We start from the raw sequence: 23,523 nt of genomic DNA on the forward strand, positions 1-23,523 counted from the left end.
AGAAGAGACTTCTCTTTCTAAATGGACTGAACAAGGTTATTATGGAAGTGGTAAACAGACTGAACATCTCAAGGGTTGTCTTTTTACATTGTCAGTGGGAGAAGGGAGGAAGGTGGGGGGAGGAGGAGAGCTCTGAAGGTGGTATAAATTTTTTTCCCCTCTTTTAGGTCTGTTAATAAACTTCTTTATAGTCTTTCAAGTTTGGTGCCTGCTTTGCATTTCTCCTAATTCTTATCTCACAGAAGATAAACAGTAATGAGTATTTTGGACCAAACCACTACACTAAATTGGTGTTTCTGCCCGGTTACAAACCGAACCCGCGACACAGGGACTGTCAAAATTAGGTCCCATCCATCACAGGAGAACAGAATAAAATTAATAGAACAGAATGGAATAGAATACTCCATATATCAAGGGGGCTTATACGAAAGATAGAATGGAATTTTTTCTGGGGCCCATATGGATAGGACAAGAGACAACAGGGAGAGGGTAGATTTAGATTAGATATTAGGAAGAAATGTGAGGGTTGTAAGGCACTGGAAATTGTTGTCCAGAGAAAGTTGTGCTTGTCTGTGTTCCCCTGGTTTACAGTCTTACCTCTTGCAAAGTCCAGATTTATCTTCCTGGAAATGGTACCTGTGTTTTCTTTATAGTCCATCAATTAGTGTAACTGCTGAGGTTTGTTTCCTCTCATTTTCTCCACATTTATTTGTTCAGGTGTGTGTCTCCATAGATGCTTTTTCCTGCTTTCCCTCTTTTCCTTTAGTTCCCTTCCCAGTTGACAAGGTCTGGTCACAGAACACCTTGCTGGAATAAATGTTCTCACAATCTCATTTGTCTTCATCAGTTAATGTGGTAGAGCAGGTTTTGTTCTTATGACTGCTCTGCGTGTTTTGTTTATGGTTACTCCTCATTATCTCTTTTTGCATTGAGAAAGGACCTTGACCAGATATCCTTAAAGAAGCCGTTCCTCTTCTTCCACATACTCTTACAAATATGAATAGAGAGGAAAAGTTGCATCATTTCTTCACCAAGTTATGATTCTTTCACACCTCTTCTATTCCCCTTTCTGCTTATATGCAGAAGCACCCAAAAATATTGGAGGAAGCTTGAGGCAAAAGTGCTTCAAATAACCCCAATAACAACAAAAGAACTATGCTTTTATAGTTTTTCAGCTGTTCATTCTTTCAAGCAATGTCAATTCAAACTGTGCTTTCCCCCAAGTATTAAATAAATGTAGAAGCATTGGGAGCATTAAAGTAACACTAGGCAGTCTCTTAATGTACTTTGCAGTAATTTTCCTTTCATCCTGAACTGCTGTGTTGTTGTCATAACTATCATGAGAACAAAATCTCTGCTAGTCATAAGTACTGTGAACCCACATTCCATCTGCATGAATTTGCACAACATAATGTTTTCTGGGTTTATAGCAAAGGGTTTTTTCCCTGATCTTGAGCTCCATATCTTACAAATTCTTTCTTAAAAGAAAGCAAGTAGATAGTAATCCACCTCTCTGTAGTAACCATAGCACATATCTTTTCATTTTTTATTCTCTTCCCTGCAGCATCTCAAGATCTGAACTCAGATTTTTCAGTCTACCTGTAGCAGATATTATACAATGGCATAACACCACTTTTTCAGCTCTGCTATTATTTATCTGCTCACCTAAAATTGGGAGTTTGCAGCTTTTCTTTTCTATATCACACCATAAACACATGGCTCTGGATTTCAAAGGGTGAGCTCAGATTAGTGTGAATACTCTGTTGATTGTTACTAATCAACTAGTGAAATGTCACAGAAGCAATGTGTAAGCATATATGCGTATTTAAAATGCAAATATATGCTTTATAGTTATCTAGCTGACAAATATGAATATAGACATGCATATATATATACATATATATATGTATGTACATATATGTATAAATTTTAAATTTCTGAGTTAGTCATTATTCCCAGACTTTTATACTTAATATGACTTTATATAGCACTGGTTTATTTGACATCTTTCTATGCTATTGACTGTCTCTTTATGTTCGTTGGGCCATGTTTGTACAAGGTTTTATAAGGCAGCAGCTGAGCCAGATATTTGGGGCAGATTCCAAGGCTGAGAAGTACATCAAGATCTTCTGATAAAGGAACATGCAATGTGAACGAGATGTTGACCGCAGAATTTGCAAAATATTGTAATGGTCATTGTCTGCTGTTAGCCTCCAAATTTCCTTCTGTTAACTTCAGTCTTAAATTATTTTTTCCTTCTCTAGAAATGATTGAGATTGCATCTTGAGGTTACTCTGAATTTTCGAGGGACTGGCTCCTCCTGCACAAATTTGACCATGAATCTCTTTACCATCAGAAGATGAATCCTTGATTCTTTCAGAATCTAGACTGAAGAGATGTCAAATTTTGTGTTTAGTAGACTGTCTCCTGACAGGTTCAGCTAGATGGGTTAAAAAGCTCCAATTCTTATGAAGATTTTAATGAAACCAATTTTAAAAATGTCCTGAGAATTAATGATTTTAAGATCTCTTTTCTATTCCTGTGAGAGGAATATGAATAAAAATCCAGCCACTGCTATGTGCCGGTCATCACAGCTGCTTTTCTGAAGTCTGATGGAAAACTACAGAAATTGATAAGGAACTGGACTGACATATAGCTTTTGCCACCCTTCATGAATTCCAAAGGACACAGACCTTCCCATGAAGTTTGATTGCTCAAAGAGAGCTTTTTTGGATTTAAAAAAACCCCAAAAGTTCACAGCAAGTGAACTTTTCAGCAAGAAGTTTATTTTTAAATTTTCAGCAGAAGTTTATTTTCTTTTCTGTACCTATCTGTAGCATTTCTCATCTGAGACTTAGAAGGGTCAGGATCTTTGAGCTCTTCTATCTGAAAGAATTAAAGGGGTCTTGTATTATTGGCACCTATTAGCTTTAGGATGTGGTACAGTATTTCCTATGGTGCTGCTCTTTGCTGTTCTTTCCTGGTTCACATTACTGTATGAATCAGCCCTTGGTGACAGTCTCTGTCTCCATGGCACTTGTATTCTAAGGGAATGATTATTTTGAGTTATTCCAGCTTCCATTTTATTGGAAGTCTTAATTGAAAATCAAGGTTATTCTTCCATACTGACAGTATGAAGATTCCCAATCTTCCTCTCCCTCCTGGAGAGCATACCCTGGGGTGTACAAGTTAAAAAGGATCTTGATGGGTGGGAGAAGATTTGGACAAGTAGAAAAACAGTCTTTGTTCTAAAAAAGCGAAATGTTTTGCTTAGCTCTACAGTGGAAAGACACTGCCACACTGATACATAAACAATAAGAGCGCAATTCAACAGGAGAAAGGGCAAACAAAATCCAGCATTTGAAACTTAAAGGTACTGGTTTCTATTTGGTATAAGCTGCAACCTCACAGAGAGAAAAAAATAACCATTGGAAGTACTTGTTTAGAGAAAGAGTGCAAATTTTTCTTCTTTTTATTTAATATTTTTATTTTTTTAAGATGTATTTATTTTAAAATGTTAATTTCAAGAATTTCTATGATTCATGTTACATTGGAGTTACAGTAGATGGTTGGGATGGTAACTCCTTATTTATCACTTCTTAATATATCTGAAGGTGTTTAAAAATACCTTCTATACTTTTGACTCTTTCATTATCTGTTGGGAACAACATGGCAGTAATTCATTTGCTGAATTCTGGCTGAAGACAGTAAAGGTAAAACTTTCACAAATGATCCTTCATTAGGAGCACTTATGACAGCTTGATATGTTGATATACCTTAGGGTGTGTAGTCTGATTAGTTGCTTGACTTTGACATACCATCTTTTTACTCACAAGATCTCTGAAATTTGCTTTCTCACATTTTCTCTTCTCCAGACAGCTACATACAAGGTACCTGATTTATTATCTGTGACAATTGTAGTACTAACCTTGCCACGTCTAACCATATAACAGATTCTGACATTTAGATATAAAGCAAGTGGCCATTAATGTTACCAAAAATATTAGGAATTTATTTTTATTTTCCCTATATTTTAGTCCTAAATTCTCCAGCACCAAGAGGCAGTTTGCTAACGTTACTCTTCTAGCAGAGAGTTTCCTTGGAGAGATGCTAAACTTGATCAGACAGGGAAACCTGATGAAGGCTGGTCCTACTTTTACCAGACGGTTGTACACGATCTCCAGGGAGCCCTTCCAACCCAAATTATTCTATGACAGTTTTATGGAGGAGAAGGGAAAAGCTTCTTAGCCAAAGTCAGACTCCAGTTCCAAGTCTGAATTAAAGTTAACTTGCTGGGTACCTGTGACTCAAATTCGGCCATCCACATCTACCGTCCTCCAAACAGAAAAAACAATGCAAGATATCTTGTTGCTGCATGTGGTTTTTTTCATTATGAGCATGAAACAATATAACATAGAATTGGCCTGAACTTCTGATTGTTGTGTGTAGTCATACAGTGGTATGGAAGGTGGTGACATGTAGAGGGAAGCTGGAGCCATGTCTCTGCAGAAAACTCTTCTGCATTTCCAGCTTCCGAGGGTGGTCAAAACCCAACATTACTGTGTCCTGCACTTACACACTGTGAAGAGCAGCAGCTCCTGTGCTGTTTTCCTCTATAGTGCTAGTGCTGATTGCATAATTTTACATACTCACATATTTAAGCACTGGTCTTGATACTGTTTCAGTAGAAAAAGTAGAATGCTCAGAAATGCTTTAGACAAAAACATAATAAAATGAGTGACTCACAGCTTGATTTTTGAGGAGATAATATCAGTAAAATTCTTGCTGATGTAAATAAGAGAAAAATTTAAGCTTATGAAGATAGCGTCTTCCTGCCTCTAACAGGGACCACACCGTGATTAGATCACATAATTTGTCTGATAGAAAGGAAATTTGTTGCCAGGGTGTGTCACTGTCCCCTGAGATCCTTGTATTTGTTGACATCACAGGGTGTTCATTTACCCAAGTTGGAGAGGCTCATGTTTTTAGCATTAAGAGATTCTGACTGACTATGTCACAGTACCTAAATTGCAGGGTTTTTTTAACATTGAGGCAAGGAATTACTTCTATTTCATTATTTCAATAATAATTTCAAATTATTTTAAAGGTTCTTTATATAATTAATGTGGTAATATGGCAATGTTTAAGAGATGAAAATTAAGGACTTGGACACTTAGCAGATAACAGTGTCTGCTGATGAGATCCATTTATTACATGAAAGGACAAATTGATGCTTTGTCCAGTTTCACGCCCACCAGTAAAGACATTAGGAAGTTCAGGAGAATTCAGGGGAATCCACCAAGGTGGTGAGGGCTGGAACATTTGCTCTCTGAAGAGAATCTGGGGGAGCTGGGTTTGTTCATCCTGGAGCAGAGATGGTTTCATGGGACCTAGCAGTATTTCCCCAGTGCCCACAGGGAGGTTCACAAGACTTTTCAAAGTGGTGATTGCCAGGAGGAAAAGAGAACAAACTGGTGAAAATCATGAGGAAAAACATTTTTTCTGTGAGGACAGCTAGGCAGTAGCACAGGTTCCCCAGAGAGGTTGTGCAATATCTGTCCTCGGAGATTTTCAAGACCCAGCTGGATGAAGTTACAAACAGCCTGGTCTAACCCTCTGGATGACCTTACTTAAACAGGGAAAGTGACAAAGGACCTCCTGATCCCCCCCCCCACCTTGAATTATTTTCTGATCCTTTGATTTCTCTGACTTCCATATTCTGCGTGTACCTCCTTCTTTAAATAAGTTTGACTGAGGTATTGCAAGAAGTACCACATCTGTATTGTTAAACTTATGTGAAATATACTTCCGGGTAGGGCTATGAAGTGCAATATTTTCAGTTTATTCAAAAGGTAAGCAAAGACATGTATTTTCATTTTCTGTGAGACAGGCTCAGCACTTTGACACCAATTTGGACTACACAGAGAAACTGGAATAAAAAACAGCACTTCCGTGTATTCAATTAAATATAGAAAATTCATTTAAGGATGCCTTGAGTCCTTCACTGTAGGAATAAAATAAAATAGAATGGTAATCACCTAGCTTCAGATTTTTTAACTTATTTTTAAAAGGGGAGTTACGGTTAGTTTAGGAATTTCAGCTACTGATATTTGTTTCGGGGAGAAAGTCAAAATAAAGTGTGAACGGAGTAAAGGATTTTTCCCTCAGTCCTGTGAGCTTATTGATATGACAGAATATCTAAATGACAAGCTGTCTCTTCAGGTTCACAAAATTTGGCTGAATGTATAGTTAAGGGGTAGAAGACATAAAGTATCGTCAAGAAATATCAGCTTTAGTTTTAAAATATTGAGTTTACATGTGCCCTGAAAAGAAATGAAAGACATATTTTTAAACTTAGAAGAAAGAAACATTTACACAGTGGGACTTGTGACATCTGGTTCTGTGGCACTGTGTCATTTGAAGGTCAAATTGCAATGAAAGCTCTGGTTCTGTTGGTTACAATTCCTTATAGAGGGACAAAAGATGAAAGCATCTGTGTTGCTCCATCTGTGATCTGTTGCAAACATGGTGCTTACTAGTGGAGATATTGAAGGACATCCCATCTCAAGCAAAAAGCAGTCACATTCCTCCTGATTTTCCCCTTCTACCTTGATGCAGACAAATATTGATGTCTGTCACAAGGGAGAGCGTGTTCTTCCCTGCTTAGCACCTGACCATCTTTTCTACACATCATCTGAATGAAAACATGTGGATCTATGTCCTGCATGTGCCATCCTTCCCTTATGAAATAACAGATTCATGCCCCAGGCAAGATTTATGGGACTGAAGAACATACAGGAGAGGGTAAAAACATAGTATTTGTCTGCTGCAGTTGTTCTTTCAGAAGTTAATTACATAAGAATTGCAACGGAATTGCAAATGTCCCCTATTGCTCCCATTTTAGTGATGTGACCAGTAAGAATAGGCATACCTTTTGGAAACATTACATATTGTAATATAAGTGTAGGCAAATTTCTTTGCTTTAAGATAGAGTACAGAGAAAATGGTAATTATTTAAGTCCACTGTAGTGAAATGGCTTTTCAAATTTGCGTTTGTCTGCTAAACACAAGATAATGTGTTTCACCAACAGCAGATGCCCTGCTCTTCCTTCTTGAGGGAAATGTTCCACATTATGTTGTTCTGAGCTACACTTGAAAATTTGTCTCATATCGGAAGACATACTAAGCTTGATCTTCCCTGTCCAGCTAAGCAATTCGAGTCCATACATAGGCTAGAATTCATCTGTAGAACACTTACATTTGAAAGAGTCTCGTGAAAGCTTCTGGAATCCTATGCCATGTGAAAACATTCATATCGCACAAGCAAATGACAAGGAACCCAGTTTCAGGATCAGTCTGAATGACAACTCCTGAAAGGTTGTTTGGCCCTATGCTTTCTGAATGACAAGTCATCATTCCACAGTAAATATGTGTGCCTACCACTTATGCACTGGAAGGGTACCAGAATTCTTCTCAGAATGCTTGCAAAAATTGCATGCATTTTCTTGTCATTGATATAATTGACTAGTGTATACTCTTTATGTGAAACAGCCTTGGGATATATTCTCAAATGCATGCATATATATATATATCCTTTAACAAATCACATTTTGCTTTCTCTTATTTACACAAGAAGATAAAAAACAAGGACACAGTAAGGTCTGTGAACCTTCCCTGAGACTTTTTAACCTGAGATACATTAAGGTGGATGATTAGGATGAGGGTAGCTGAGCAATAGACACTTGCCTTTAATCAAAATCTATTCAAACATTTAAATTGTCTTTTTAAAAATTATTTTTCATGAAAGATTACATAAGTTAATTAGTCTGGAAATTATATTTCACATTAGGTAAGGAAAAGGCAGGACAGTAGCTATTTTATCAAAAAGCTACTGAGCAGTCTGCTGGAGGTAAACAGAATTTTTATTGCCTTCATCACCAATGTGTTGGACGGGCCTTCTCTACAGGCATTGTGCCATGAGCATCTATGCCAGCTCTACTGAAAGGCAGTTAGAGTTAGAGTTAGGTCTCTAAGACCTAACAAGACTGACCAGTCATTTTTTTGGCTGCAAAATGCTTCAGGAAATCACGAGTCTTCTGGAGAAATTTACTGCAGTAATATAAGACAAAAATGACACTTCAGAAAACTGTAAAGAGAATAAAACTGGAATTTCATTTATTTTCCCAGTAACCCCAGTGACCTGGAACACAACCATTTTGTTAACTAGAAAACAATGGATCCCAATAAAGGGGGGGATAAACAAAAGTAATGTCAAACTAATGAAAAAAAATTGGCATAAATGGGTGCAGTTTGTTGAAGGACTTAACACTATTTATGCTGTATTAAAAATAATATTTTTCAAGGTAAACTTTTTGAAAGCACTGATTTCTGTTCTCTGATGAGAGGTCACTGTATTACTTTAATTTCCATTATCATATTACCTTGTATCTATTTCTTTTGCCTTTTGCCTCTTGAATCTGTTATTTGGGTGGGGGGGGCTTTATTATTTTTACAATAGCTATTTCCAAACTCCAGAACATTTGTTCGTGCTGTCTCCTAGATGTTGTTATGGACCACATTGCGTCTCCAGCCTCAAGTGTTTAATTCAAATCATCATAAAAGCACTATTGACCTTCTACTGGCTTCTATTGACCAGCAACACATTTTCGCAACACCCCTTCATGACCCACTGAGGATTGCAGGACAGTTGGACAGTAATCAGTGTTTACAGCTTTGCTTGACAAATGTGTTAGGTATTTGTTGAACAGTTTGGGTATTCCTTATCATAATGATTACATCATAGTCCCATTCACCTATTATTTCGAAGGGATATAAGTGCAGACTAGGGAATCGAAATCACTTTTTTCTGAGAGAGCAGTATTGAGAGTGTATTCATAGGAGAAGAGATTTAAAACTGCCTAGCAAGACTTTGGGAACTAAAACAACAATGCAGTGGAACCTGGTACATTAAATAATGAGATAGTTAAGTGAAGTGATGAAACACAAATTACACCCTTTCACATAAAATAGACTTAACATTATTTATTAATGACAGGTATGTATACTAAGCTGTTATTTGTGTAGTTTTGTTTTAGACACTAAAATACATGCGTGTATTTCAATTTTCTAGGGTATGCCAAAAAAACTACTGATTAGATTGGAATTCAATAAAGTATGAGTACGGAAAAATACTTTGAGAATTGAGGACTAGCTTGTTTCTTCCATCTCTTTCTCTTACATTAGAAATTAGTGTTATGAGAAAAAATATCAATCCTTCCACTTTTAATTAGAAAACTTTTTTAACCTTTGTACATACATCCCATCATATCTAATAAGTTCCTATTCAATTCTAACTTAAGAGAACTAAGCACTCAGCTTGGAAGGGTTTAAATAATGGTGTCATTTAAAAGGAAGGATTTAACAGGTTGAAATACTCAAGCTGCATTTGTGAGGATGAGGAACAGGTTTATACGATAAGCAATTATCTTTTCTGCTGTCTACTTAAAATCAATACCTACCCAAAGGCATTGCTTCTCTGACATTACAAGTGTTTCTAGAGAGGGAAAAAATAAAGGGGAAAAAAAACTTTATAAAGTCAAAGCAGTAAAGTAGATATATAACAAAGGCACTACCATTTCTTCCTTGTTATTTTGAAAGCCGTTTGTTTCCACTGTAACTAAAAGCAATAAACAGAAAATACTGGCTGGTTTTGTGCATGCTGGACAAAATCTCTGAGTCATCTGAAGATGGAAATTTATTGCAGCATTAAGGTAGTGCTAATTCTGTTATCCTCTTTTGTCCAGTAAGTGTCTTCCCAAGGTGCAGTAGATTAAGTTTTCTAAGTATCAATCAGGCTCAGCAAACTGAGCTGAAAGTTTTCTTCTATATGTACATTAATCACCAAACAGGTAGCCAGAAGATGGAGTCCCTCACATTGTAAAGTTCTTTTAGAAGTCAATGTAAAATCCTTTCATATACATAACATTTAGTTATTCTATACTGCAGAACAATATGAAACACATTAGGTGTATATCCGAGTTGTTTTAAATTTAGAGCTATCATCTTTGTCCTTCAGGAGCAGTACCTGACAATACAATTAGTGCCGCAATAAGAAAGATTATGAGGTTAAGGGCTGAACTTACCTTTATTTGGAAATTATTTCAAAACTACTGTGCTCATATCTTAATCTCCTGTGTATCTTTAAAAAAATGATTATTTCACTGCTTTACTGATAAGAGTAAGAAAGCGTTTACTTACAAAGGTCCAACACAGTTAAAAAAATTCTTTTTGCCTTTTGTTGCTTTTCTTATATGTGTGAGAGGAATCCTTTACCATCTTCTACTTAGTTTTATCAGGGCACTGTAGGCAAAATAATTCTATTGAAAAAAAACAATCTGAAGATCAAGGAAATAGTAAAGTGCCTCTAAATGCACTTTATTCATTCTCCTTTAATGTCAGACTGTCAACACCATAGGCAGCTGCAACTGATCTAATTGTTTAGATTTCCTACTTAATCTGTTGCACTACTAGGATGCAATTCATTTATGTCAAGTTGACATCTAAAATAGGTCAAATGAATCAGGCCTTTGAAATGTCTGTTTCTTTGCATTGCCTTGAAAGGAAGACAAGGATAACTGGCTCAGATGTAACTATGAGGCAACTGTGCTTTTGTGGTAAAGTGTTAGAAGGAAATAACTCGTTATAAGAAAAAAATTGAGCTCAAATAGTAGGGATAACAATTTAAGATTTCACTTCATTACATTCAAAATAATTTATGTAAAAATCAATTTAAAAAAAGTCTTTTTTAGCATTAACACCATATTGTTACCTTTAAGTATAATCACACATGAATCTCAATTGCTAGTCACCATTACTTAGTCACTATAACATTCATTTTAGATTTGCTTACATTTTATTCAAATTTGGTAGACCATAGATATTTGTGATACGACTATCTGAATCAGTAAGTCTAAATACTCTAACATTATATTTTTGCTTGTAGTGAGCTTAATTACAGTTAATTTTAATCTAAAATCTATGCTTGTATTGTTAATTGGAAACATATAATATCTAGTAGTAATTAACTTGGATAAAATTAATGTAAACTACGGCTGAGATTATTATTGTCAATAATTTGCAATTGCACTGATAAAAATCCCATTCATGTCCTCAGAGTGTGAAACATACAGTGGGTTACAATGAATTAAACAAAATAGTTAACATTAATAAATATTAAACACTGATAGCATGGATGCAATTCTCCCCAGGTATTTAGGTACCATCTCCTTAAATGTCACTCCTTCAAAGGAGATTTCATCAATCATTATTAAAGAGATAACATTGCAATAATCTTGCATTTTCCTGTGCTATCCCACATATCACTGAAAAGCCTTCACATTTTTATTACTCTTTATTTTTTTTAAGAGTATGTCTTTGTTTGCTATTACTTTTTGTGTAAACAGTTTATGCATAAAATTTGTGTCAGAAATTATATTCCACTGTATGGAAACATTTATGCACATATTTAATCAGTTAAGTATACCAGCTGAGTCCAAGGGAAAAATTCCTAGGAGTGAACTCCAACAAACACATGAAGTTTATTTGTAGAATCAGTTAAACTCACTAGGAGACTGATTCAGAAGCTAGGATATTTTCTTTTAAGAAAAAGAAATTATGGAAAACTCTTTCTTTTCCTCACCTTTAACTCCATCAGATTTTTTTTTTTTTTTAGGTTTAGACATTTATCACTGTAAGATGTCTTCTGTAATGCAAATTAATCTCATAACTTTTCTCTAAAGCCTTTTAGATTTATCAACCTCTTTTTACAAGTATGACATCAGCAAAACATATCACACTTTTGTGACAGAGAAGTTTTCAAAGGATCTGATTTTCAGAAAGCAAAATCCCAGCACTTTTTGCTAAAAACAACTACAGTTCTCACTGAAGTTGGGGAAAACAAACTGCTTTTAAAACATATAATGTTAACTTACCTAGAAGCTGACAGGTATGAGTAAGATTTTACTCCTGAAATATTTCAGACACACATACACAAAATTTCACCTATTATTTTTTTGTTAGCAAAGCTCTTCTGCTGTATTAGGTCCTTTGTAAATTAATACCAACGTTCAGGAGCAATTCTTTCAGCACATCTGAGGTTACAGATCTGTTTGTTCTGAGCTATCCAGTGATCATCTGCCAACACTGCTGCAAAAACTGTTGATCTGTAACTACTTAATCCCTGGATTTTGTTTCCCTGATTTTCCTTTTGATATTCATTACTATCCAATTAATTCTTTACATAAGTTCATAATATTAAATCTGGAGATTCACCAGATTGACCTGTCTAGAGTGGAGTCAGAATTTGATATGTCATAGTCTTCATTTCACAGTCTCTAATTATTTGGTCTACTTCAGTATAAAATCCAGACAGTATTTTTTTAAACACATTGCCCCTTTTGTTTTCCTGAATTGAATTTTTGCTTCCTTTATACAGTGTATTCAGTACAGAGGCTTGGATTCTTTTCTTGCTGGTAAAAACATATTATGTATTAACTCTGTTCTACAAAAACACATCATCTATTTAAAATGGCTAGACCCTTTTAACAATTTCCCCCCATATCCTCTTTTATGTCTGACTCTCTCTGAATACCTGTTATATCTCCTTGATGGTACCTTCCTACTAGGCCAGTACTACAGGTCTGATTACTCTAACAGAAGTTTTCCTGTTCCATGGAGAATTAATGTATTCAGGGCTAAAATCTTCTCCTGCCTGATTTTTTTTTTTTTTAACCTCTCAGTGGTTAATTTTACCCACACTACTCAATACCTGTACCATGGAGACCAGTGCTTCCGTGTGGCAAAGCTTTGTCTAAACATAGGACTGTGACTATGGTCAATCGTAGCTTTAAGTCTTACAAATGCTGTGTAATTTATTAATGTAGGAGGAAGTATGGTTCCTTGGTAGGATGCCCAGACCTTTCCTGTTTGCAAGGTCAGTTAGCTTCTCTGGAATATCTGTCCAGGAGTTTGGGGGATTTTTAAAGGCCTGTATGTTACTATGGTTAGGAATGGCTACAGGGTTAGACAGCATGGTCTAGCATTTGATACTCTCTTGTACATTGTGTTGTCAGCAGCCTGTATTAGAAGTTGTCCTGCTATTCTTCCCCACTGCATTAGTAATACCACCAGATAATCCATAACTTCAAAACCAACAGCCTTCACAGCTTTGCTTGCATTTAGTTTCAGTATGAAAAGTCATTAAAAAAAGTTGCAGCTGGGACATACTTGGCAGCAACTTGCTTTGCCCTAGGAAGGTCAGTAAAAATTAGAAGCAATTATTAGATTGCTTAAAGAAATCAATCTGTATTGTGGAGCACCTAACCAACATAGTTCAGGAAACACATTTTACTTTTATTTCTATTGATCGGTGGGTGATAATATATAATTGTGACAAATGGCAAAGGAGTTTAAAAGATCAGATGAACTGCTGAGGGATTGCTGCCTGATGTATATTCCTAAAGCAAAGACTGTGATTAAATCTTTGTGCAACCTTGTTGCTACATGGCATTCTGCATAATATTACTGAGGAGAGGAGAGGAGAGGAGAGGAGAGGAGAGGAGAGGAGAGGAGAGGAGAGGAGAGGAGAGGAGAGGAGAGGAGAGGAGAGGAGAAATGCTTCATACTGTGCAAGATCTCTGACACTAATATGTGCAGAATTAGAAAATAAGTGCATAGGGAAATAACATTAGAATACAAAGAGAGATGGGAGAAGTAAATGCCTTTTAGAAAGCATTTGAAACTGCTTTAACCAAGACTTCATGAAATTATGAAACCTTCTAAGAAGGTTTAACTTTTCTGATAAAAAAAATGAGTATATACTGTGTCATTCATTTGCAACGTGTTAGATCATTAAAGGAATGTTCAGACCACCTTCACAGGGCTATTAATTGATGTGTTCCAGATTACCAATTGAAAAGATCAAAGAACATAGATGGTAATTTATAGTTGCTCAGCTGACTACTGACAATTTATTTATCTTTGATGATTCTTACTTGTTCAATTACATGCTCATATCCTAAACTGTGATTTGCAGTGACTAATATCACCTTGATATTAAGCAGAATAACACGCTATAATACTTATAGCTTATCTTCCTTATCAAAATCATTACCTAGCATCATATGTAACAATAAGCTGCTACCTAGGCAACGCTCTATGTTTGTAAGGCCTTCATTTCCAGTTGAGCTATTCAGCTAAGACCAAGGTCTTCCAGATTTACTCCTTGGATGTGTCCAAACACTCAGTTATCTTGTCACAATTGACTTGTAGGTCATGCTGGGCACTGCAACTCTTAGAGAAGATGAAATAAATAATTTCTGGGAGATTATGACCTTCTTCTTTTCTTTATGACAGAGCAGAAGTGAAGTATGGAGGCATTTATACACATTAGTCTAGTGAAAAGTCAGCACAGCAAAATGACCTGTCTAGAGTGGAGTCAGAATTTGATATGTCATATCTCATGGAAATGGTGTCTACAAGCCCGCAGCTGTTAGTGAAACCTGAACAATTGTGCCATTACCCAAACCTTAGATCTGAAGAGTGGTTCTCAGATATTTGTCCTAGTTCACGAATATAATGACATTCTGAAACAAAAGTTCCACTTATGCAAAATATGAAGGAGTCAGGAAAAAAAAAAGAATAACCACGGAAACATTATCAAACATCTTCGATGTTATCTTCATAACAGGGACCCTGGGAGATCAGGCTTTTCTTTTATTTCCTTCTTTGTATTGCTCCAGCAGATAGTCTCAAATGCAGACACTGTGGAAGCTGTAAAATTTTTAATTTAGATGAGCTTAGTGCCATCACTTCTGAACTTTTGAAAGCTTAGTTCCTTTGCCACCTTCCTCTCATGAGAAGAATTTAATTTCTTAACTCTTTTATACCTTTGCTTCCAATGAATTCCAGCTTTGAGAAGGTCAGATTTAGAACTTAAGAGATGTAAGAAAAAGAATATTTGAGACTAAACGTTTTCAATATATTTCTGAATATGTGGCAGTGAAGCCATTATGTTATTTTAGGACTAGAATCCATGAACTAAAAGTATTAAATACATATAACAAATGTTTTAGTATACTTTCTACTATGAGTTTGCTCAATGAAATACAGAACAAGTTATCCTTAATGGCTTGTTCACCCAGAGGGTAAGAAAAGGGTTTTTTCTGTGTATTACTGTTACAGCCTCCTGTGAACCACACCACCTACACAGGGATATTCCAATAAACTGTATGGAGATTAGTCACTGCCCATTTCATATCACATCATATGATAAGAAACTATACTGTGATAGTAATTCTGTGTTTAATCTCCCAAAATCCTAACTGGCTATGATCATTAGTCACTAATTAAAAGAAGGAAAAGTCACATCCAGCTGAAGAAACTCACAGCAAAATGAAAGGTTATTTGCAATATTTTCTTGAATGTTTGGAATTAATTTAATTTTTAAAAGTGACTAAAAGAGCAATCAACAAAAAGGAAGGAGGACTTATAAGTAGAAAGGAAAAAAAAATTAAGAAAGTAGGATTATCAGTATCATGTATACAGGACTTATACAGGTTATTATACCACTCAGTGCCAGGAAGTTCTGTGGGAAAGGTTGCAAACACAAATGTGTGCAGATGCAGATAACATTATGTAAAACAATGTGTTTACAAAAAAAAATACATTGCATATATTACTCAAGTGAAAAAATCTATTTTCTCAGAAGTTCTGGAAGTAGGACAATTTATTGCCCCACTTTGGTCTTCAAATGTTGGCATCTGTAATTGAAAATCTTTCATTTGTTGCTTAAGATTGGTTGCTTATTTGTTTGGTTTTAGTTGTTGATTCTAAATGACAGAACGAAAAGGCGAAAAATGCTTAACTATAATATTTCCACTTGGTTCTGTGTTTTTCCTGGAAATTTTAGTATGCAGACATGAAAGACAGCTGAGAAGCACACTGAAATAATTCTTGTGAGAAGAGATGAAACCTGACAGACACAGAATGATTGTAACTAATTAATCATAACCATCAACAACTGTAACCACAAACATCCTAGTTATTGTGCAATTAACATGCCAAGTTGAATCATGTAGCAGCTCTATAGTTTTCAATATAATCTTGTTATTTTATTCTGTATGTAAATACTTCTTCTAATTCACTTTGGTCCAGTACTTCAGGATTTATGAATGCAGAAATCCTTCTGCATTTCAGGGAGATTTTGGTACCTAGGAATTCCCTTTCGTCTTCAAGGCTCTGGGGAGAATTAAGCTTTATTGATGATACTGATGGTATTAATTGATGTTATTGAAACTAGGTGTAAGACTAAAAAAAAGTCTTCAAAGCCCTGAATTTCCTTAACCTTGTTGGGGTACCCTTCCATGAAAGATTAAGTTATAGTATAAATTAGTAGTTAGACAAGATGAATGAGTGGAAGAAGTATATCAATTCATAATTTATATAAAATCTGTGTAGGATCAAAAGTAGTGAATATTTTAATTGAAATGTAGTATTCCCTTTTAAAAAGTATGGCATGATAAATAGTGAAATAGTCTATTTTTTGTCTTTTATAAAAAGTTTAAGTTTTCTAATTATTAGTAACGAGTAAATATAAATCATCTAATTTGGGAAGGAAATTAAAAAGAAAAAATAATTATACTAGATTTCATGCAAGACTCTATAAATTAATTTAGGAAATAATTATATATTTTAACAATTAAAGTAAAATAAAATAATAAGGATAACAACAATAATATTTATAATACTAACAATAGTAGTAGTAATTGTAATTAAAAAGGAGAAAACAGAAAGAGAGAGACAAACAGAACCCAGGAGGAGCAAGTGATGCACAATGCAGTTGTTCACCACCCACTGACTGATGCCCAGCCTGCCCCCAGCAGCGATCGGTGCCTCCCGGCCAACTCCCTCCAGTTTATACACTGAGCATGATGCTCTGTGGTATGGAATATCCCTCTGGCCAGTTCAGGTCAGCTGTCCTGGCCATGCTCCCTCCCAGCTTCTTGTGCCCCTCCTCACTGGCAGATCACGAAGCACGGCAAAGTCCTTCACTTTGGATAATCACTGCTCAGCAACAACCAGCACATCAATGTTTTGTGAACATTATTCACATAAAGCCAAAACACAGCACTGGACTGGCTACTAAGAAGAAAATTAACTCTGTTGCAGACAAAACCAGGACATTAGGTTAGGTAATTATTACTCTAATAAATTGTATTATGGTAGAATCTATTGGCCACATTTATGGATTCATGACTTCACTGTGATAGGAAATGTAGAAAGTACAAAAAAGTGTTCTCTACTAACAAGATAAAAGAGCTAAACATAGACAACTATGACTAAGAACAATAAACAGTAGATCAGGTATTTTTAAATTGTTATCATTCATAAAAAATATATAAAAAAGTATATCATTAAAGACAGAAAAAATGTTCCTTTATTTGACTATTTATCTGCATTTCATAATGAAAATTAGTTCAGGGCTAATGAATCAATAGTGTATACATTATATTTCAGATTCTGGAAGATGCTAATTCTAAATATAAGTAAAGCATCCTGTGTTTCCTTTCTCTGTTTTTTACATTTTCAAGGAGTCGTCTTTAAGCATTCTCCTGAGTTCCTTGTCACCTTTTGTTGGCACCCCCTGACAACATCTGTATATCAACCCCCTTTCCTTACAACTCCTCAATGACTCTGCAAGTGTACAGAGATAGAGGGTTGCTGTCATGCAGGCTTGAACTATACCATTGTTTCTCTATGGTCTCTCTTTTTCTGCTTTTGCATAGTAACTTCTTTGAGAACAAAAAAGTGACCTTTTTCACATCATGTCAGTCTGATGATCCATGAAGGATTAAAAACCTTTCTGGTAATAAATAATAACAGCAGCAATGATAATAAGCATGATACATTTTAAAGTGTTTGAATCTTGCCCTTAATTTGTCACCTAAAAGTCATATGGTAATGTGATTTTTGAAGGTTCAAGATGCATGCTTTTCCCATTATCAGTGGTGAGATTATGTTTCTGTCATAGTAGAAATCTTTTTTCCCCGAGTTTCCTTTCACACTTTTTCTAGTGAATGATTTCAGTATTCAAAGTTACTCTTAGGTCAAATGAGTGACTCTAATAATACAGCTCTGTCTACTTAATCTGGTATTACAAGAAAATAAGTGTATGGTATTACTAGAAAATAAATCTATGTCAATATAAAATAATCTATTAGTTTCCTTGGACATTTGGATATTCTGTGAGTATTGTATTTAATTCATCCAGTGTAAAAGTTCCCTATATAATCAGATGTGATATCTTTTCAATACCCACCTTTCATTCTTCTATAGCTTGTGTTTGTGGGCTATTAAACAGAACATTTATATTTTCCATTGTTTGGAGTGTACAGTCAAACCATGTTTTTGATTTAGATTATAATGGGATTTTGAAAAACATGTTTTAATGGAATTCTTTCCCCTGTAAATCTTACCTTTTTTAAAGAGCTACAATTCCAGCTCAAGGTCTATTTCTTAGTCCTGTCTTTCAAATCCAAGGAGAGGAAAGCTACCCTCTCTTAGTGACAATGCAATAAATAAGTTTGTCCTTGGCCTGACAGAAGAATCTTACTTTGTGTAGAGCTATTTTTACCTTATTGGAAAGAATATTGCCTCCTTTATACTTGTCTTTAGGTATCTTCAGGATACATCTTCAAACATTTTAATACATATCATATTATGTCCATTTTAAACTCCATAATAAATTTGCATATAAAATAGTTCAAACTTACAGAACTGAGCTGGCAGAGGACATTGTTCTGCGCCAATCTAATTTCTACTTTAAAGCTAAATTGACTGGTTTAAAACACAGATAATGAAGTACAGAGCCTTCTACAGCTTCCATGCTAGGTTGCCAAGCAGTAATTGCCTACACTAAAAACAAGATCTGTTTTTCATCTTTAATTTGGTCCTAATTTCATAGCAGTTATCCGTAGATTGTTGTTTGGGTCACAAAAACCTGCCCCTTCCCTACTGCCCCCATTAGCTGCAGCAAACTGATGAACATAGTGAATGAATGACCCCTCCTGCACATACTTAAAATGCAAACTGCAGTGAAGGTGTATTGGAAGGCCATTAAGTGAGAAAAACTGCTTCAACTTTTGCACTAGTCCTTCTGTCAATGGCAGAACATTTCCCCTTTTATTTAGATGTTTATTTTGTTGCTAGACCTGCAAAGCTTTTCAGTTGCTTCAACTGCCTTGAGATTTTTCTTATTTATTTCCCTTTACTCCTTTTGCTTTCTGCAGAAGTGTTTCCTTTTCTGTTGAGTCTTATTTAAACTGATACTCTTGTGGTGGTGTCATTCTTCCACAATGCATGTCAATACATAGGCATGTGTGCTGAGAGAAGTCGATGCTTTAGCTCATTTTCAAAGAATGGGAATAGCCAGAGACAGCTGCACTCCCTGGCAGTTGCTTTGGATCAGATATCTAAATGGTTTTTCCAAGTTTATAACTTCTCTCAAAGATCAAATACTACACTGAGCTAATGTAAATACACTTGCAGTGTGAGTAGGACATCCAGAAAGCACTGCACCAAAGCCATTTGATTTAATGTCTAGCATCTTCAGGAGGTCTGGAATTTCCCTACTATTTTCCTTTCACAGCACAGACCACTCCTGTGTCACAGGTTGTACACTAGTGACACTATATAAGATGTTTTAATTGAATAATTTCTTAGCAGTAAAGGAAAATTTGTTACTCCTGCCACATGCACTCCATCTAAATGTATTTGTATGTCTTGCATATATATTGTTAATAGTAAGGTGCATTAGACATGGTGGCTGGCACTTAAGTACATTTTTTCAAAGTGTTCAAGGCTGCTTCTTATGTTAAAGAGTATGGGAGTTATGCAGCTAAAGCCCAGGAACTGCTTTGAAAATAGCATAGTAGGTGTTACCATCTTTGCCACTAGCACTGAGGTAAGAGTAAATTAATCTTTCAGGGCAAAAGATAAACACCTATGGAGCACAAGAAGGAATTTTCTTGTCAATCACCTATATACATCATAACAAGAAGAAGGACAGACTCATTCTGTGTGGGGCATTCAGACATGCCACGCATGTTACAGGTTTATACTGCAGCAAGAACACTGAACCAATGTCCAGTGCCGCTGCATGAGAGGTTACAGTTTCCACCTCTAAAGCTGGATTCTGTCCACCCTTTCTTTTATTAGCTATGTCTTTAGAATTTTAAAGTGAAATGAAAGGGGTTTGTATAAATTATCAGTAGCTGTCTTTTTTTTCAGTGTGGATAGAGATGAAATGGCTGAGATTTACAAGAAATTAATTAAATTTTCCTTTAATTTGATTTATCCATATGGGGGTTATTACTCTAATGTGGGGGAACTGCAAACATGATCCTTCACCTTTCCTTCCTTTTAAGCCTTTCGACATTTATTTGTTTAAAAGCTAAATGCCTTCTTTTGTACCTGCTAATCCTTTTTCCACTGTATGCTAACAAGAAATACAGTTCAGAACTAACAGATAGCCAAAAAGAGCTGAAATTCAAAGCTCTTTGATACCTTCCTCCTTTGGTTTGAAAATAATTGTTTTGAACAAACAGAAACTTGAGTCATACATAGTACTTTTATTTTAAAATAAGAAAGAATATCTTTGTTTTACATTTGGTGAAAAAAAAATATATTTGTCCATCACATTGTGCATTCAAAGCAGGAAATGGAAAAAACAGTATCTGAAGGTTGCTATAACTAATTGGAAAATGGCATTTAACCACCTGAGGACTTAACTAAGAAATGTTCCCATTACAAGATGTTCTCCCATCCAAAAAACTTTTCATGCAGGGATATACCATCCTGCTATTTTCTGGACAATTAAATAATAATTACTTTTCTGCAGAATATACTGTAAAGTAACATGCATTAGGAGACACTTTTAAGAGAAATAACACCAGAATATATTATAATCCATGGTATGCTTATTTAAAATGAAATATAATTTTAAACTTTTTAATTATTTATTGACGAGCAAAATTTTTCATATTTTTTGATGTAACCCTATTTTCAAAAAATTCTACTGGACCCCACATGCCCTTTCTCTATTCAAACATGGTACCTATTGTTGAAACCAGGGCACTTACTTATTTTGGCCAAAGACAGCACAAATTTGGTTACATTTAAATTTTAGACTTCTGTCTGTGCCCAAAACATATTTTAGAAATGTGGGGAAAAAAATCAATTGTTTTTGAAAATCACTGAACTTCAGTTTTATAGTCTACTAGATCTGAAGCAAGACACAGAATTTCAGCATCTGACAGAGAAGTGCCAACTGAGTGTAGTTAAGATAGGAATAATTCTGCTCCACCTGTTCAAACTGTTTGGTGGTGTCTGGCTCATCTCAGCACCTTGGGCTGTATGCAGAAATTAGGAGGTATGGCTACAGGTCATCGAATGTCAATGAGAGAAGCTCCCAGTGGCCCAATCTATTCCTAATTCTGATCCTCATTTAGTGCTTGCTGAAGCTTCTGTGTCCTTTTCAAAGAGGTCTTGTTGCTGCTCTCTTCACCTTGATCCACATCACATAGAAATGTCTCTAGAAAACTCCAGAGAGAACAGAAGATTTAAACACCATCACTGTCTCTGAGGCATGGGTGAGGACACCAGTCTGATGGCAGAACTGAACTCTCGTGTCTCTTTGCTACATATACACATGCTAGGGTGTAACTATCCACCCCAAATATGAATCCACATTCAGTGTTCTGTGTGGTAAATGGAGTAATAGGACCTTCTTGTTGAGAGGCTTTAAATAATCACAATGAACTGTTCAGAGCAGTGTCCTACAACTGCATTCAAAAATTTTTGTTCCAATAGTGAAATGTTTCCTATTGCCTTGATGGAGGGAAACTTTTAGATGGAAAATATATTTCCCCACAACTGGTTTGGGCTTATAGCACCAGAGAAATCAAAAGCAAAGTATTTAAAAGAGTAAATGTGCTATAGAGTAGATTTGGGTTTAGAACCAATGTGTTGATTTTCCTTTCTGTCATCACAATATCCTGTGTGCGTTACCCAGGTGGTGTCTGCAACACCCTCAGTCTGGATGTTAGCCAAGGTGGTCCCTCCAGTTGTATTTTTTCTTTTTCACTGTGTATGAATCCTTTCTACTGAGGGAGAAAATCAAGCAGGTTATAGTAAAAAGAAATAAAAGCACTATTGAATGTATTTGTAAATGGCATATTTATATATATTGTCTGCTGCTTTTTCATAGATGCTGTATGCAAGTGCACTAAAAAAGTAATAAAGTGCTGATGCAACATGGAATTTTTGTAATGGAAATAGATCTATTTTTCAGGCCCTCCTATTATAGATTAAGGTATGAAAAAAGGAACAGTCAGCTTTACAAGAGGAAATAAAATATAAGTTAAAGTAGCCACAAAATTTAAAATCTTTGGTATGTAACTAAAATGCTTTGTTCTTTTGATAGATCTTGGGAATTTTAGTGGTCGGACAAGAAGTGCTGTCTCTGTACGTGAAGGTCAAGGAGTTGTTCTGATGTGCTCCCCTCCACTTCATTCTCCAGGTACAGTGGGCTGCAGCCTGTATTCATACTGCTCCTTTACAGTTTCCTCATTATTGGATGCCCAGTATTTCAGATACAATATGCATTTGATTGTGGAACTTCAAAGATGAGATATCCACCATTCTTCTTACAGTTTTTGGAATACCAAAGGACTAATTTAAGCTCATGTATTGCAAATGCCAGTGAATAGCAGCAGAGTGTCTGTTACAAGATGGTCTAATTCCTGGTATAGAACTTGAATGTAACAATAGTCTCCATGCCATCAACAGTGAATATGCTGCCTTGAGGTCATAGAAGATTTCTTTTAGAGTTTAGAAGCCTTCAGAAATTTCTCCAAATTCCAATGTCATGATACTTCTGTTGAATACAAATTTTCTTTTGTTTTCAGTAGTAGAGACATGATTTGGTTGCTTTCTTTTGTTGTATAACTTAATTTTGTAAAACTGCACCACTGCTGAAAGTCAGAATTACCATAAAATCTATGAAATGCCTGTGGATTCCCACATGAAAGCATAGGTATTCCAGAGAGGTTACTTTTTTGCTTTTCAAATTGACACTCCTGCAAAGTCTGCAGATAGCTATGTACCTCTTTATATTTGCATGTCATGTAACACCTGGAGACATGATGCTAGACAGAATATCTTGTTTTTCAGTAGATGCAGTACTGCCTATCCTTTTCTTCTCTGGGAAATGAGGTCTGTACTGAGGGGATTTTTCTACTCCAAATTTTAGGCCTGAAGAAAAGTCACATTGCAGATGGAAAATCTGCAGAAAATAAAGTCTTCTCTGAGTTTCTGTTAGAGAAATGTGTTCAGTTTCTATTTATACTGCAAGGATTGTTAATACTGTATTACAGTTATCAATGCTATCTCTCTGCTTTTCTCTCT

At 35.6% G+C, this 23,523-nt stretch overlaps 1 protein-coding gene across 6 annotated transcripts in view; it reads left to right on the forward strand.

Moving 5' to 3' along the window:
- The window catches only part of CNTN5 (contactin 5), a 618,861-nt gene that overhangs the window by 409,334 nt on the left and 186,004 nt on the right, over positions 1 to 23,523 (forward strand). For all 6 annotated transcript variants that reach the window (XM_048294601.1, XM_048294603.1, XM_048294606.1 and 3 more), the window contains one exon: positions 22,541 to 22,636. In XM_048294601.1, the coding sequence (XP_048150558.1) occupies positions 22,541 to 22,636 (96 nt within the window). The remainder of the gene's footprint in view (positions 1 to 22,540; positions 22,637 to 23,523) is intronic.

Source organism: Corvus hawaiiensis, chromosome 2 (assembly GCF_020740725.1).
Source record: "Corvus hawaiiensis isolate bCorHaw1 chromosome 2, bCorHaw1.pri.cur, whole genome shotgun sequence".
NCBI lineage: Eukaryota > Metazoa > Chordata > Aves > Passeriformes > Corvidae > Corvus > Corvus hawaiiensis.